Source organism: Bos indicus x Bos taurus, chromosome 23 (genome assembly GCF_003369695.1).
Source record: "Bos indicus x Bos taurus breed Angus x Brahman F1 hybrid chromosome 23, Bos_hybrid_MaternalHap_v2.0, whole genome shotgun sequence".
Lineage (NCBI taxonomy): Eukaryota > Metazoa > Chordata > Mammalia > Artiodactyla > Bovidae > Bos > Bos indicus x Bos taurus.
Window position 1 is genome coordinate 46,407,133 of NC_040098.1, and position 16,441 is coordinate 46,423,573.

General features: G+C 43.5%; 1 protein-coding gene across 6 annotated transcripts in view; it reads left to right on the forward strand.

Moving 5' to 3' along the window:
• Nucleotides 1-15,751, forward strand: part of MAK (male germ cell associated kinase) — a 51,394-nt gene extending 35,643 nt beyond the window's left edge. For 2 of the 6 annotated variants that reach the window (XM_027524450.1, XM_027524451.1), the window contains exons 11-14: nucleotides 695-843; nucleotides 6,458-6,589; nucleotides 9,657-9,776; nucleotides 13,593-15,751. In XM_027524450.1, coding sequence (XP_027380251.1) covers nucleotides 695-843; nucleotides 6,458-6,589; nucleotides 9,657-9,776; nucleotides 13,593-13,747 — 556 coding nt within the window. In that variant the 3' untranslated portion in view covers nucleotides 13,748-15,751. Of the gene's footprint in view, nucleotides 1-694; nucleotides 844-6,457; nucleotides 6,590-8,790; nucleotides 8,866-9,656; nucleotides 9,777-11,112; nucleotides 12,176-13,592 lie in introns of those variants that run through there. The other 4 variants (XR_003508033.1, XM_027524454.1, XM_027524452.1 and 1 more) reach the window with 4 other exon arrangements.
• Nucleotides 15,752-16,441: the final 690 nt, after the last annotated feature.

The following is a 16,441-nucleotide window of genomic DNA, read 5'->3' on the forward strand; positions in this document are numbered from 1 at the left end:
GTTGTGGTGAAGGGCCACATGCAGAGCAACAGGCAGCAAAAAAAACACAAAATCACAGCCGTCTCCTCTGGCAGTGATGGCCGCTGCTCAGAGAAATGGCCTCTGCGCTAGACAGAGCCAGGCCGGCACGCCGAAGGCCTGCGTTCGGGCACCAAACCGGGGCCTGGGGAAGCGGGCGTGGTGGGCAGCGTGGGTCCCTTCTCCCGGCATGTCTCACCAACGTGTTATTTCCCTGCCGGGCATTAGGCTCACCGGAAGTTTTGTCTGGGATCTCTCCTAGCCCTTCTTCCCACTGCAGCCCTCCTTAGCCCAGCCCAAAGTGTTTCCCAACACCCTCGTGGAGCCGCACCCCCGGAGTAGACGGGTGGACACGGCTGAGAGTCTCTCCCCTTTCAACACAACATCTTGCCACATCCTGAAGCCACAGCTGCCGCAGGTGTAGACAAAAAAAAACGGAAACACACTGTACTCAGGGCGATTGCTGCTTAGTTCTAAAATCTTTGTGCTGTACGCTGTCCAGTATCGGGAACGATTTCTGTGCACTGCAGTGTCTCTGCTCAGCCGGAGTTGACACTCGGGGCGTCTTATCAGAAACCAGTGGCGGGTCTGAAAAGGTGTGCAGAGGGTGGGGAGCGCCGAGCGGCTCACCTTGCTCTCCCCCACCCGGTGACACCCCTTCGTGTTGACTTTCGAGGCTTCCAGAGTCGGTGCCCGCGGGCTCCAGCTACTCAACGAGGGAAAACAAGAGCTTACCTGCTGCTGTTACCCTGAAATCAGATTCGGAACTGTCAGCTGCTTCCACGGCCAAACAGTACTATTTGAAACAGTCAAGATACCTTCCGGGTAAGTAGAGACCACAAAGTGTTTCCTGGTGGTGAAAGCATGCTAGCAGGTCATGCTCCAGGGCCTCTGAGTCTTTGACCAAAGGGCGCCCGTGACCCGCCGCTGCAGCCCTCCGCTGGCCTGCCTGTCACCAGGTACTGTTCTGGACCTTCTGCCTCTGTGAAATGGGCTCAAGGAACGCCTGGGAGCCGCAAGTCAAGATGATGAGTATGCTAGAGAAATACCACCCTCCCCACCAAAGCTGCGCCTTCATAAACGCAAAACTTTATTCAGACAGTTCTGCAGTCCCATTACAAGTTTTTTTTTTAAACAGATAGAATTTATATATGTTCCCTAAATAATCTGATGTGTGCTTTTAAAAGATCATCTAGCTGCTAGGTAGACCACGCTTAGGGGCTCAAAAGGGGTCGGGGGACTGGTCGCGGGCCTGCTGCCCATATCTGGGTAGAGAGGGCGAAGACTTGTTCTGGGACTGAAGTCCTTAGGACCGTGGTGAGAGGAGTGGGAATTATTAAGACCATAAGAGAGGGTGCACTTTGGAAAAGTGCAAAGGCCCCAGTCAGTGTCAGTTCTGGTGTTGAAACCATGAGGAGGTTCTGTTCTGACTGCGAGAGCAGGGGTGTAACAGGGTTTTCCGAACACAGATTCCTGGGGGACATTTTTCCTTTTTTTTTTTAAACTGAATCCACCTCACTGAAATAAAATCAGTGATTGTTATCTATAGAAGTTCGCCCTCTGGTGGTGGGAAAGGCGATTGTAAATTTTTCAGCAGAGGATAGTATTAGTGGCTCAGTCATCTCCTGACTCTTTGCCACCCTGTGGACTGTAGCCCATAAGGCTCCTCTGTCCATGGGATCCCCCAGGCAAGAATACTGGAGTGGGTTGCCATTTCGTTCTCCAGGGGATCTTCCCGAACTGGGGATCAAACCCGGGTCTCCTGCATCGCAGGCAGATTCTTTTAGCATCTGAGCTGCCGGGGCAGAGGATAAATGGATCCCAAACACCCTTTTCCCAGTTCTGCTTGTTTCCTAATGTAGTTTTCAAGTTATTTCAGGGTATCTGAGACCTGTCTGATTGTTTCCTTTTTAACCAGAAAGCTCTAACCAATTCTGCTTACTCTGGGTCAGAAGCATGGCTGTAAATTGAAGCTTAAGAAACACAGATAATCACGATGGTGTGATCACTCACCTAGAGCCAGACATCCTGGAATGTGAAGTCAAGTGGGCCTTAGAAAGCATTACTACGAACAAAGCTAGTGGAGGTGATGGAATTCCAGTTGAGCTATTTCAAATCCTGAAAGATGATGCTGTGAAAGTGCTGCACTCAATATGCCAGCAAATTTGAAAAACTCAGCAGTGGCCACAGGACTGGAAAAAGTCAGTTTTCATTCTAATCCCAAAGAAAGGCAATGCCAAAGAATGCTCAAACTACCACACAATTGTACTCATCTCACACACTAGTAAAGTAATACTCAAAATTCTCCAAGCCAGGCTTCAACAGTATGTGAACCGTGAACTTCCAGATGTTCAAGCTGGTTTTAGAAAAGGCAGAGGAACCAGAGATCAAATTGCCAACATCCGCTGGATCATCGAAAAAGCAAGAGAGTTCCAGAAAAACATCTATTTCTGCTTTATTGACTGCCAAAGCCTTTGACTGTGTGGATCACAATAAACTGTGGAAAATTCTGAAAGAGACGGGAATACCAGACCACCTGACCTGCCTCTTGAGAAACCTGTATGCAGGTCAGGAAGCAACAGTTGGAACTGGACATGGAACAACAGACTGGTTCCAAATAGGAAAAGGAGTTCGTCAAGGCTGTATATTGTCACCCTGCTTATTTAACTTCTATGCAGAGTACATCATGAGAAACGCTGGGCTGGAAGAAGCACAATCTGGAATCAAGACTGCCGGGAGAAATATCAATAACCTCAGATATACAGATGACACGACCCTTATGGCAGAAAATGTAGAACTAAAGAGCCTCTTGGATGAAAGTGAAAGAGGAGAGTGAAAAAGTTGGCTTAAAGCTCAACATTCAGAAAACTAAGATCATGGCATCTGGTCCCATCACTTCATGGGAAATAGATAGGGAAACAGTGGAAACAGTGTCAGACTTTATTTTTGGGGGCTCCAAAATCACTACAGATGGTGATTGCAGCCATGAAATTAAAAGACGCTTGCTCCTTGGAAGGAAAGTTATGATCAACCGATATAGCATATTAAAAAGCAGAGACATTACTTTGCCAACAAAGATCCATCTAGTCAAGGCTATGGTTTTTCCAGTGGTCATGTATGGATGTGAGAGTTGGACTGTGAAAAGAGCTGAGTGCCGAAGAATTTATGCTTTTGAACTGTGGTGTTGGAGAAGACTCTTGAGAGTCCCTTGGACTGCAAGGAGATCCAACCAGTCCATCCTAAAGGAGACCAGTCCTGGGTATTCATTGGAAGGACTGATGCTGAGGCTGAAGCTCCAGTACTTTGGCCACCTCATGTGAAGAGTTGACTCATTGGAAAAGACCCTGATGCTGGGAGGGATTGGGGGCAGGAGGAGAAGGGGACGACAGAGCATGAGATGGCTGGATGGCACCACTGACTCAATGCACATGAGTTTGGGTAAACTCCGGGAGTTGGTGATGGACAGGGAGGCCTGGAGTGCTGCGATTCATGGGGTCACAAAGAGTCAGACACGACTGAGCGACTGAACTGAAGAAACACTCAAAATTAGAATGAATTGTTTGCAATCTAAACTTGAGCCTTACTGTACCCTGTTCTGACACGTTCTGTCTCAAAGATGGCCCCTCTAGAGCTGGGTGAGAATTGAAACTAGAATTGAGCTCAGCTCAGTCACTTGGACAAACATTTATTGAGCACCTACTGTGAGCCAGCAGAGAACAGATACACAAAAGTGACCTTTGACATTTATTTATGGTCCATAGTTACTCATTGAATATCTTCAGGAATAACAGAGAATATTACTTTTGGGCCCCACCTTTTTTTTTTTCAACTGTAAAGCCAAGTATTAAGGTCTTATTAAGCATCAACCTTCAGGATCATGGGAGCTCCAGAAATGTGCCATGTAATTTCAGGGCAGCATGACATTATACTACAAGGACTGGCAGATCTGTGACACTGGCCTTCAGGGAGAGAGACACAAGAGTCACAGTTACTGACCTGCTGCTGACCGGCTGTGAACTGGAGCGCGACTCTGCGGTTCTGTTTTGTTTCTTACGGTGGGACTGTGGTCATCAGCTCGCCCTGTAAGCCTTAGGTACTTAATGATCTCAAGGTAGTTGCTGCAAATAGAGTGTACGGAGGACATGCTAACCAGCTCTGGGACGCCCTCTGGTCTCACTCCCGGTTCCGGCACTTTTGAAACCTGGCTCTGGTGGACCCTTCTCGAGTCTCATCGTCACATACAGTCCTTCCTTCTACCTGGTGAATCCAGCATCCTGTGTCATTTCTGTGTGTGCCCCTCCCACCTGTATTTTCAATTTCTTAGCAAGACATGAATTCTGGGATCTGCCACCCGCTCGCCCCCCACTCCAGCCCCATTCAGGCCAGGTCCCATTCCCCCCACCCTCCTCCATCCTTGGGATTGGCTCCAGGTTTTTTCCCTTCCAGAAACGCACTTCCCTACCAACTACCAAGTCCCCAGCATGATTCACATTTCAGCTTTAAAGTACCTTTTTAAAATAAAGACTGGCTTAGTTGCTTCTGTTTTTTGTCCCCTCGGCATGAGATTCTTCTAAATAATCCCCACACTGCTAATTGCTTCTCTACAGCTGTTGATGTCTCCCTTTTTATCAGAGTAGATTGTAAGCAGAGACGGCTATGGCACCCCACTCCAGTACTCTTGCCTGAAAAAACCCATGGACGGAGGAGCCTGGTGGGCTGCAGTCCATGGAGTCGCTAAGAGTCAGACACGACTGAGCGACTTCACTTTCACCTTTCACTTTTATGCATTGGAGAAGGAAATGGCAACCCACTCCAGTGTTCTTGCCTGGAGAATCCCAGGGACGGGGGAGCCTGGTGGGCTGCCATCTATGGGGTCGCACAGAGTCGGACACGACTGAAGCGACTTAGCAGCAGCAGCAGCAGATGGTAAGAGCCACAAGGGCAGAGACGGGTCTGTTCTGTTCACCACTTTTTCCCCAGTGCCACACACACTGCCTGGCATGCGGGAAGTGCTCGGTAAATATTTGCTAACTGACTTTTTAACTTCCTTTGAGAGGAGGGATGATAGTAGAGTGATTTCTGCATCTCTTTAAGACTGTTTAGTTTAAGAAGGTGGTCTAGAAAAGCCTGTAAACTAATACATGTTTTAAAATTCTACATTTTGTCTATTTCCAAGAAAACTGAAATCTTTAAAAAGACAAAGAATTGAAGCAGTTACCTTCAAAAGTGTAGTATGTATGTCCTTTTAAGAACTCGGAGTATTGCAAGGCTAATTGTCTTAAAATAACTATTCAGGGCTCATTCTTTGTTGAACTATAAAAAATGTTCACCTAGATAGATTTGTAGTTTTTCCCCCTGACCTGATACCTTCATTGTGGGTAAATATTTAAAGATGTTTTTAACCTGAGTAATTGCTACTTGGTGCATCTTCTTTATTGTTGGGTAATTGCTTATTGTAGTTCTATTTGTAGGTATTTTATTAGAAACCAAAATCCATAAGGAGCTACATCCTATAATAAAGGGAAATGATTTACCTGATGGAGTGTTTCCTTAGAGAACTGATGATAAGTAACCTTGAGGCTCAAGTCAGAACCACCAGGAGTGTTTCTGGCTTTAAAACCGGGGATATTATATGTCTCAGAAACGTGAAACCTTGCCAAGAAGCTCTGTGAAAAGCCAGAGCCTGTATCACCTGGGGCCAGCTTCTGACTCACTACATTAGTGGTAGAGAACCCTACACATACAACCCAGAGGCTTAGACAGTGTAATGTCTCTGGTGTCTCCTAAACTGAACCAAATTTAATTATCAGTAAAAAGACAGTAAGTTCAGGAAGTGTTCAAATCTCTTTAAAACATATTAAGCCAACACCTTCTGGCCACTGGGTAACAAAGGCTGATTCCACCTTTCCCAGATTTTGGAAAATCATAAATAAATTGTTGAGATTTTACTGTATCTGACATGCAAATAAGCTTGCCAGATGAATCTTTATGTGTACTTTCCAACTTCTCAGTTCCCCTGGGTTCTTGGCCACATGTCTGTTTTTCCAGCTGAATCCAGAATGTTTTCCCAGCTTGAAACCAACCAAGAAGGGTCTGGCGTAGATCGCACACTCAAAATGAGTGAGTGACATGGAAGTGTCTTTTGGAAGATTTTTGTGCCATCTCAGTTTTTACGAAACATTTAGCAGGAAATGTCCAATGTTTATTTGCATTAAAAAAAAAAAAAAAAAACACCTTACATTTCTAAAAGACACTGTGAGGATTCCAGGTTATTGTATTGAGGGTTAGGAAGGTGTCACATAGCAAATATTTGCTATCCTACAGCCAAAATTTATTTCCATTCCCCCAAGTTATTTCTAGTCTTAGTTTTAATGTATATTTCTCCTTCAAGTTTACAATCGCACTCTAACCTCTGAAATGACTGTTTTGTCCTTCTAAGGTGTCAACCCCAAGAACGTGTCCATGGTTGCCAGTGGAAAGGATATGAACCCGTATGTCTGGAACAACCGGTTGTTTCCTAAGTCACTGGGACCCTTGGGGGCAGAACTTGCTTTCAGAAGGAATAACACAGGTAAAGCAAGATTGCATCCAAAGTATGAATTTGCATCATTCTCCTTCTGCAGATTTTTACTTTTAAATGTACTGGCTGCCTTCTTCCAACCAAGGTGGCTTTGGGGGCAAAGGAGGGTTTCCAGCTGGTCCTCAGCATGGAGAGTTTTCAGGAAATCACTAGCTAGATCTTAACTTCTCTGTGGGTTCTTTCCTAAAAGATCTGCCTGAGCAGGGGTCTCTTTTCTCCTGTTTTACAAAAGAAAAGACTTGTCAGCACTCACACCCACCACTCAGGTGTGAAAATATCTGGGGTGCCAGTCAAAGGGCAATTTGATGTCTTGGTGTCAGTGTTGAGACAGTGAGTCCCTCTGATGACTGGGGGACAGATTCTTTTTAAGTCTGTTTCCATTTCTTGTAAAAAAAAAAAAACAGAAGGTGAACCTGAGTTACAGCTGAATGATAATTAAAAATCATTCTTAGAACTAATACAATACTGTATTAGTTCCACTGTACTCCAACATAAAATTTAAAAACAATTTTAGATCATTTTTTATGAGATCACTGTGTGATATTTGGTAACTCTGAACAGAGTTCAAAGACTACAATCATAAAGCTGTAACTAAACACCTTTCATTTCCTACTATGCATTTATGAGATTTCTTGTTACTTACCATCTTAAAAAAAATTAAAGCTGAATTCTGTCTGATTTTAGCAATAAATAATATTTATTTGGGCTTCCCTGGTGGCTCAGCAGTAAAGAATCCATCTGCAATGCAGGAGATGGGAGTTCAATCTCTGGGTCGGGAAGATCCCCTAGAGGAGAGCATGACAACCCACTCCAGTATTCTTGCCTGGGAAGTCCCATGGCCAGAGGAGCCTGGCAGGCTATAGTTCATGGGGTCTCAAAGAGTCAGACACGACTGAGCATGCTGTATTTATTTATGGATACATGAACCACTTGTATAAGGTTCTATCTTTCTCATTAAGAGATGAATTTCAAAAAAACATCCAGCCTTTCATTTTTAATAATAAAGTTTTATAATATTCACCTTTTTGATTAATTATATACAATGAATCATTCTAACTAATACAGAAAAAAATTTTTTAATATACTTATGGTTGGTTACGAGACCCTTTTTTAAAGGTTTTAATCTATACATATTTTTGACTGGTTAAAGACTTTTAAATCTATGTTTGGATAAAATGAGTTGACATATGAATAAAAATAAAATTTTAGAGAGAAAAGAGATTCATGTGAAATTCTCTGTCACAAAGGACTGTGGTCACGTATTTCTTAAGTCAGAATTGCTGCTGCTGCTGCTGCTGCTGCTGCTGCTAAGTCACTTCAGTCGTGTCCGACTCTGTGTGACCCCATGGACGGCAGCCCACCAGGCTCCCCCGTCCCTGGGATTCTCCAGGCAAGAACACTGGAGTGGGTTGCCATTTCCTTCTCCAGTGCATGAAAGTGAAAAGTGAAAGTGAAGTCGCTCAGTCGTGTCCGACCCTCAGCTACCCCATGGACTGCAGCCCACCAGGATCCTCCGTCCATGGGGTTTACCAGGCAAGAGCACTGGAGTGGGGTGCCACTGCCTTCTCCATAAGTCAGTACTGGTGAGGGTTAAATCACTATGGTTTAGGTTCCATTGGTTGTATTTAAGAGAGAGATGTAATAGTTTATTTTTAAATATCTATAATCACACTAGGCCAGAAGGTATATCCTTTGGCATTGCTAAGACTTATGGTGAAACATTTTAGATAGCAGCTGAAAGTGAGCTCTTTTTTAGAAAGGAAATGTAGGTGGTATTGGATCAAGAGGGAGAGGGCCACTGTTGTAGCAGCTGAGGAGTTCTGAGTGCCATCACATACTCTGACAGCTCACAGGCTTTCTCCCTGCTGTGGAGACTCAACTTATCCATCTAACAGTGCTGAGATGTCCGACACTGCAGCTCTGCAATTTCCTTCTTTTTTTCTCAGTTACTTAAAAATAGTATTTGCTGGACCGACTGGTTGAATACAGTCAAATGACAGCCCCACAGCTTTGAGCCTCAGGGGAATAGATGATCAACAGCAAATGAAAGCGGTGACTGCACAGAAAACATTCTCCTTTCACGGTTTCTCTCTGGATCTTTTCACTAATCATGAAATTCATTTTTTCCTCTGCTTTTCCTGTTAACAGTCTCCTTCTTGTTCATTCTTTCTTTCTGTCTGCCTTCTCTTTAGAAGAAAGCATAATCAAACCCATTGAAAAGCTATCATGCAATGAAAGTTTCCCTGAAAAATTAGAGGACCCACAAGGTAATTTCTGGGCATGGTAGATGAGTACGGTGTGTCCTCTGAATCTCCTGTCCAATGTGCCTCTCAACATCTACCCCAAACCTTGTCGTAAGAGGACCCTGTGATGGCCAAGGGCCCCTGCTTCCAGGGGTCAGACCAGGACTAGGAGAGATGGGAGCGTCCACACCGCGAGTGGCCTCCTTCAGTTGTTGGGATTCTAAGCATAACTTGCTCTCAAAAAAGCTCTATGCTTGTCTTCTTAAATTATGACAATTTATAGAAATCAAGCAAATCTGCTGAAAATAACTGAAAGAGTATTTTCACTGATAGCGATGGAGGGTGATGACAGCTGACACGTGATGGACAGCAGATCCTGTGCTAAGTGCTCCGGATCCACCTCGCTCAGTCCGTACAACAACCCCTGTGAGGACAGGTGCACTCGTCAGGGTGATTCTACAAGGTGATGAAGTGCCAGAGGGACAGGGGCTTCCTGGAAGGAAACCCACTCTCAGGTCACGAACTGGAGCCATACAAACCCAGGGGCGCTCAGGGTGACCTTCTGGGTTCACGTTTGATCTTGGTCACTTACTTTGAGAACTTAGCCAGGTCCAGCGTGGGTAACATGCCTCTAAGGGGGTTGTTATGCGGACTGAATGGGAGTGAGTGCCTGTACGCTCGTAGTACCTCGCATGAAATATAGAGGATGCCCTCCAAGTAGAATTTAGCATTAGTAGTGGTTGTAATCAAAGTTACTCTCCGGTGCTTTAAAAGTATTAACCTTTTGACTCTGAAACTTTATGATACATCACTAGGAAATCTTGGAAGTTATGCTCCTTACAATCAGTCAGGATATATTCCTTCCTTTTTCAAAAAAGAAGTGGGGTCAGCTGGCCAGAGGATACACTTAGCACCGATTGGTGCAACAGCTTCAGGTAAGAACAACTTCAGATAACAGTTTTTGAGAATTCTGATGAGAACAGAGCGTCCAAAGACTGGAGTCACTTTTCCTGAGTGAAAACTTTTCAATTAGTCTCATCTATTAACTACAGTTCTAATTGCTTTTGGCAAAATGTCCCATTTTCCTTCCAAAGATGTGGTTTGATGAGTCTAATGATAGGAGTCACTTACACAAGGATGTTGCCACTGAATTGTCCCAACGACCTCATCAGGTCGACCTTTTTCAGATGAGGAAGCTGGTGTTGTAAGAGGCTCACTGAGGGTCACTCAGCTCGTAAACGGTGGAGCTGGGACTGACCCTGTTCGTCTTAAGTCCAGAGAGAGTGCTGCGCTGCACGATGAGATGTGAGAGGATCAATCTCTCAGAGCTCCCTGCCTGGTACCCAGCACTGAGCAAAACTCTGAGAGATGCTGAGGCTCTGCTGCATGTTAGTTCACGGGCGGCTCTTCTGCAGGTTCGTCTTAGGCTTTAGAACTAAACCACAGAACTCTCACCGGCACTTGCCTTGCAATATAGTAGGTGGTGAAGTCTCCTTCCCCACCCTCCAACGTAAGGACTAGTTAGGTCACTGCTCTGCAGTTGTATGGCGTACGACAGCCACATTCAGGGGGATGCTCTTGAAACGGAGGTGAGGATTCTGAACTTGCGTTGACAAGATTTGACCATGAATGTTGTCTAAATTATTTCAATCTAAAATAGATATCCTGCCTGATTAAAGCACCTAAAATTAACACTGAGGCAGATAACTTCAAGTTTGATAAGGTACCAAGGTACAGTTTAATTTTTATGAGTTGACTTCAAAAGTCTTCTCCCAGCCAGGATCTTATATTAGAATTCCTGGTTAGAGTCACCAGTCACACTCTTGGAGTTAAAATTGTAAAAACCACTGGACTTTCATATTTTACATCTTAACCACAGTAGAAGTGCTTACGCAGTACTAAGTTACCTTATCTCTGAAAAGAATTGCTTCAGGATTTCTCTGCTGAAACAAAATATACAAGTAATTTTATACAGCAATACTTTTTATAAAGCCTCAAATATTTTAAGCCAGCCTTATCACGAGTCATTAGCCACAGCTTGCTAGCACTTTTTAATATGAAGACAGAAAATTATAATGTCTCAAAATTAATCTGAGTACCTGAGAAAGTAAGAGTGAGTATTTTTGAACATATTTTTTATAAGAGATTGGAGGCCTTTATATATTAATTATTCTGTCATATTAGCATGCATATGCCTGGTTTCATTTTTTTTTTCCTAAGTAAAATGCTCTCTCATAACTTTTCATCTCTTCCATTTACTCTGCTTATCAGATTTTCCTACAGATCGTGATAGGAGGAAAGGTAAAAAAAAGAAGTAAATATTAACCATTCTCAAGTGGTCAATGCAAATCCTTAGGAAAACACTGTTCTGGAAGAGATGTGTCTTCCAGCCCTCCCACTGGTGTGACAGTTTCCCACAAGAGAATAAAACCAGGTCATTACCGTATTTACTCGACTATTTCCCCGTCTCTCGGCCTCCCTCTCTTCTCTAGTCCTCATCCTCGAGTTTGGAGAAGAAACGTCAGATTAGCCACAGCCTCCCTCGCCAGGTCGTCTCTCATCCCGAGCCCCCTTGTACCTCCCTGTCCCCTGAGCTGACAGCCACAGGGACTTGGAGCAGGGACCCGCTTCAGACACCACCTGTCCTGAGGCACGGTAACTCACTGAATTCTCCCAGAGCCTCTGCGGCAGAAGGTGCCATCGTGAGCTCCACTGCACAGAGGTTTCTGTCTTGCTAAAAGTTACAGATCACGTTCTTAACTAGAGGCAAACACCTTTTCCTTTGGCCAAGAAGGAACTCCTTGGTTTCGGGCAAGGGGTTAAACGCCTCTGAGGATACATGCAGGTTTTAAAACAAACACACAGCCAGCATCCACGGGCTCTCAGCTCCGCTCTGGGGGTGGTGCAGGGTGGGCTACCAGGTTCTTCACCCCCAGGGGGCTGGAGTCCTAAAAGAGTTACTTCTCAGCAAAGACTCCTGCCTCAGTGGCAAAATGATTCCCTTTTGGGGGAAGGTTTCATGAATACTGGCCTGAACACAGTCTCCTTCAAATGCATTTAGGACTTGACTTAGTCACTAAGTCACGATGTGGAGAAAAAGCCGCTCTGGGTGTTACTCCCCGGGGCCCTCACTTCTCACCCACTGGTAACTTAGGAATGGGTTCCCTTTCCCTTCTCTGAGCTACCGGGGCCTCCTCCTGAGTGCCCTCTCCTCCGCCCTCCCGTGGTACCATTCTGCTCGGTTGGAGTCTTCAGATGTGAGGGCGCTAATTTATCATACTGATGGTAGTCTGTATCCCAGTGGGTTATAACTAAAGGGCAGTTTCTAGAAAACAGGCACACTTAACTGGCCCTTCTAGACGCTGTCCCTGTCTTTGTTAGGGAGCTTTGTATTGCCTCTGAGAACTTTAAACCAAATAAGTGTGGGATGAAATGACCTGTTAAAACCAAGAAAGAGCTCCTGGCCTCCCTGTCCCGACCAAACCACCAACCTCCCAGGTGACCGTCACCAGGATGGCGCCTCACTTAAGGCTATGTTCTCTGTCAGCCAAGGTTAGCAGCATGTCAGGACCCACCTGCCCCCATGAGTTCCTCCTACACTCCCGATTCTACGGTAAAAATGTAAGAAAGAAACGGGAAAACCACGCAGATAAATAGAGCAGAGCTATTATTAAGTGTACAGAATGGTTAGTTATTTCAAAATTGACTCCTATAGAGGATAATCCAAGAAAGACACCGACCACACAGTGTCAAAAGGTATTTAAATCCCAAACAGAAAGATGGACCATCAAGTGAGAACAGCTTGACACCTGGCTGCCAGTTTGAAGCAAGGAAGGGGCAAAGCAGGGACTGAGGATGTTGAAAAGTTCTCTATAAAATGACTTTGTCATTTGAGATGTTCAAGCAATCAGAGCTCATAAACTGTTCAGGTAACAAATGTCTAACACAGTAAAATGTTTCACAAAGTTCTCATCAGCCAAATCCAAGTATGAATAAAACGAGCCTCGTGATGAAAGGTTTGGGGTCATGTTGTCATCCATGAGTTGCCCAATAAAACATTTAGGTTTCTTGACTTAAAACCACATTTTCAAGTTTAAAGAGGAACCTACTATGGGGCCCCATGAAGTCAGACTTTACAGGACAATTCTGAATGCATTTTCTGTAGAGACCCTGTGTTCAAGTGTCATTTAGATGTAACCACAGTGTGATATAAATACTAACACGTGGGAAAGACTGCGGGCAAGAGAAGGGGGCACAGAGGATGAGATGGTTGGATGGCGTCAACGACACAGTGGACATCTGAGCAAACTCAGGGAGATAGTGAAGGACAGGGGACCTGCTCCCTGGGGATGCCGTTCATGGGGTCGCAGAGTCAGACATGACTTAGCGACTGATCAACAACTCTGTGGGTATTGTCCATTGAACTGAAACCAAGGAGCTGCTCTTGGTCACCCAAGATGGTATTGCCTATCTAAATATGATGGGCGCTTCAGTGAGCAAAACTTGGAAGAGCAGCAGTGTCAGAACTGCAAACCAGAAATTACGGCTCGGAAGCTGCTGAAAATGCGAACTGGCATCAGCACAATTCTACCTTAGAATTTTTGGTTTATATTTGTATATGCATATATATAAAAACTTTAGAAAACACTGAATTAATCTTTTAAATTCAGACATCCCCCCATAAAATGAACTGCTTTATTTTGCATGGTCATCTGAATAAAATTCTAATTTCTGATTGTGCTTTCTTTCAGAATATCCCTGGAACACCAAAACTGGTCGGGGGCAGTTTTCAGGACCTACTTATAATCCTACAGCCAAGAATCTAAATATTGTGAACCGTGCACAGCCAGTGTCCTCCGTGCACGGGAGGACAGACTGGGTGGCCAAGTATGGAGGCCACCGGTAGGAATCTAGCGTGAACCCCACGGCGTCACGCCACGGAGTCCACCAAGTCCCCCTGACCCTGGGACATGTCTACAGCTGTCTATTTCTACTGTGTTCTGGAAGAAATATATAATAGTGGGTACTCTGAAGAGCAAAAATCATCTCCTATTTTTTTCCTAGAAATGAAATGCATTTTCTTAGCATCATTGCCCACAATGCTGATACGGGTAGGACTTTAAAAGTATTGAATAAACTTTATTTGCCAAAGTATCAAGTATTTGATCTACAAATTAATAGATACTACTCTAAGAAGCTTTTTTTTTTAAAAAAGAAAAATGCCTCCAGAAATTAAGTGTTTAGAGTGTTTTATATTTGCCCCGACTAATACTTTGTTTGGCCTCAAAGGTTTGTTTTGGTTTTGTACAGCAATTACATAGATGCCTGTGGGCTGTCAATTACGGTTCTTTGCGACCAAGGTTCTCCTCTACCATTTGGCAGTGGTAATTTATAAAAGATGGTAATTCATCATTTTCCTCTTTTGGAATGAGATAATTTTGGGAGCAATGATAATTCCAACCTACAGCAGGGTGTCTTTCTTAGAAATACTTCAACAAAGATTTCAAAATTACGTCACCTGATTATAGCAGAGAAAGTCTCCTGTTTGATTTTGACCGATACAACCGCTTTGCATTAATGGTGATCATCAAACCCACTGCTTGATGACTTCCAACTTAACCAAGTCAAGGTTCTGTCATCTTCACATCAAGTGTGTTCATTACTTTCAAAATGCATTCTTTCCGTGTTCCCACCACAGTATGCCAGCTTGTTCTCCAAAGCAAATTCTTGCTGCTGCTGCTGCAGACAGATCACTGACTCAGCTCTGAATGTCACACTTGTTCTGAAGAGCAAATGCACTTGGTTGCTATAGCAGTGATCTCACTTATGACATATTTTCTTAGTTTTATTTTTAAATTGGTATTTAAAATTGACATTTTGAACTTAGAACTGGTCTAGTTAAGCCTGTCATTTTATGGACTGGATATTCTTTTTAAAGAATAATGTTATCAAACTGCTGATATCTTATGCATTTTACGACTTTATAACAAATGCAATTGGTATCATTTTGTGGATATTATATAAAGGCACATTATAAGATAATAAGAATATGGTATTTTTGTACAAAAGACTCACCTTGTTGGAAAATGTTAAAATCTAAAGAATAATTTATATTAATATTAGTGATAATGGCCATATATATATTTGTAGTTTTAATGTCTCAAAGCTAAAATACTCTTTTGTGTTGCTGGGAAACTTTTAAACTGTGAATAGATATTAAAATTGATATAGTTAACTAGTCTGTTTTCTTTACATTTTTAAACTTTATACTCGTACTGAGGCCTGTTTTTGTTGTTAATGTCAACTTTTTTTAAAACCAGTTTCAGGTTTATGAAGCATCTACTCAGAAAGGAGAGTTTCCATACACTCCCTCATCTCCCCCTCCTCATCCTCCCTACTGTGACTATCTTGCCTAAGTGTGGCACATTGGCTACACCTGATGCACCAATATTGATTCACTGCTATTAAAGCCCACTGTGTACATTAGGGTTCAGGGTTCTGCGCTGTACATTCTGTGGGTCTGGACAGCATGTATAATGACATGTGACAACCGAAGTTGTAGAGTATCATACAAAACAGTTTCACTTCCGCAGAAATCCCTTCCTCCCTGCAAACCTCTGGCAACCACTAATCTTTTTATTATCTCCACAGTTTTTCTTTTTCCACAATGTCATGCAGTTGGAATTACATACCATATAGCCTTTTCAGATTGGCTTCTCTTGCTCCATAATATCCATTTACAGTCCCTCGCTGTCTTTTCTTGGCTTGGTATCTCATTTCTGTTTATTACTGACTAGTATTCCATTGTCTGTATGTGCACTGTATCATCGTTAATCCATTCACCAGCTGAAGGACATTTGGTTGTTTCCAAAGTTTGGGCAATTATGAATAAAGCTGCTGTGAACATTCACGTGCATGTTTTTGTATGGATGTCAGTTTTCACTTCACTTGATTCACTGCTGGATCATATGGTAGGAGCATGTTTGATTTTGTAAGAATAAAACTATCTTCCAAAGTGGCTCTACCCTTTTGCATCCCCACCAGCAGTGAATGAGAATTTCTATTGCTCCACATCCTCACCATCTCTTGGTGGTGTCAGTGTTTTGGATTTTGGTGTTCTAATAAGTGTGTAGTAGTATCTCATTTTTAATTTGCAACTCCCAGAAGCACAAGCTGGAATCAAGATTGCCGGGAGAAATATCAATAACCTCAGGTATGCAGATGACACCACCCTTACGGCAGAAAATGAAGAGGAACTAAAAAGCCTCTTGATGAAAGTGAAAGAAGAGAGTGAAAAAGTTGGCTTAAAGCTCAACATTCAGAAAACGAAGATCATGGCATCTGGTCCCATCACTTCATGGGAAATAGATGGGAAAACAGTGGAAACAGTTTCAGACTTTATTTTGGGGGGCTCCAAAATCACTGCTGATGGTGATTGCAGCCATGAAATTAAAAGACGCTTACTCCTTGGAAGAAAAGTCATGACCAACCTAGATAGCATATTGAAAAGCAAAGACATTACTTTGCCAACAAAGGTCTGTCTAGTCAAGGCTATGGTTTTTCCAGTGGTCATGTATGGATGTGAAAGTCAGACTGTGAA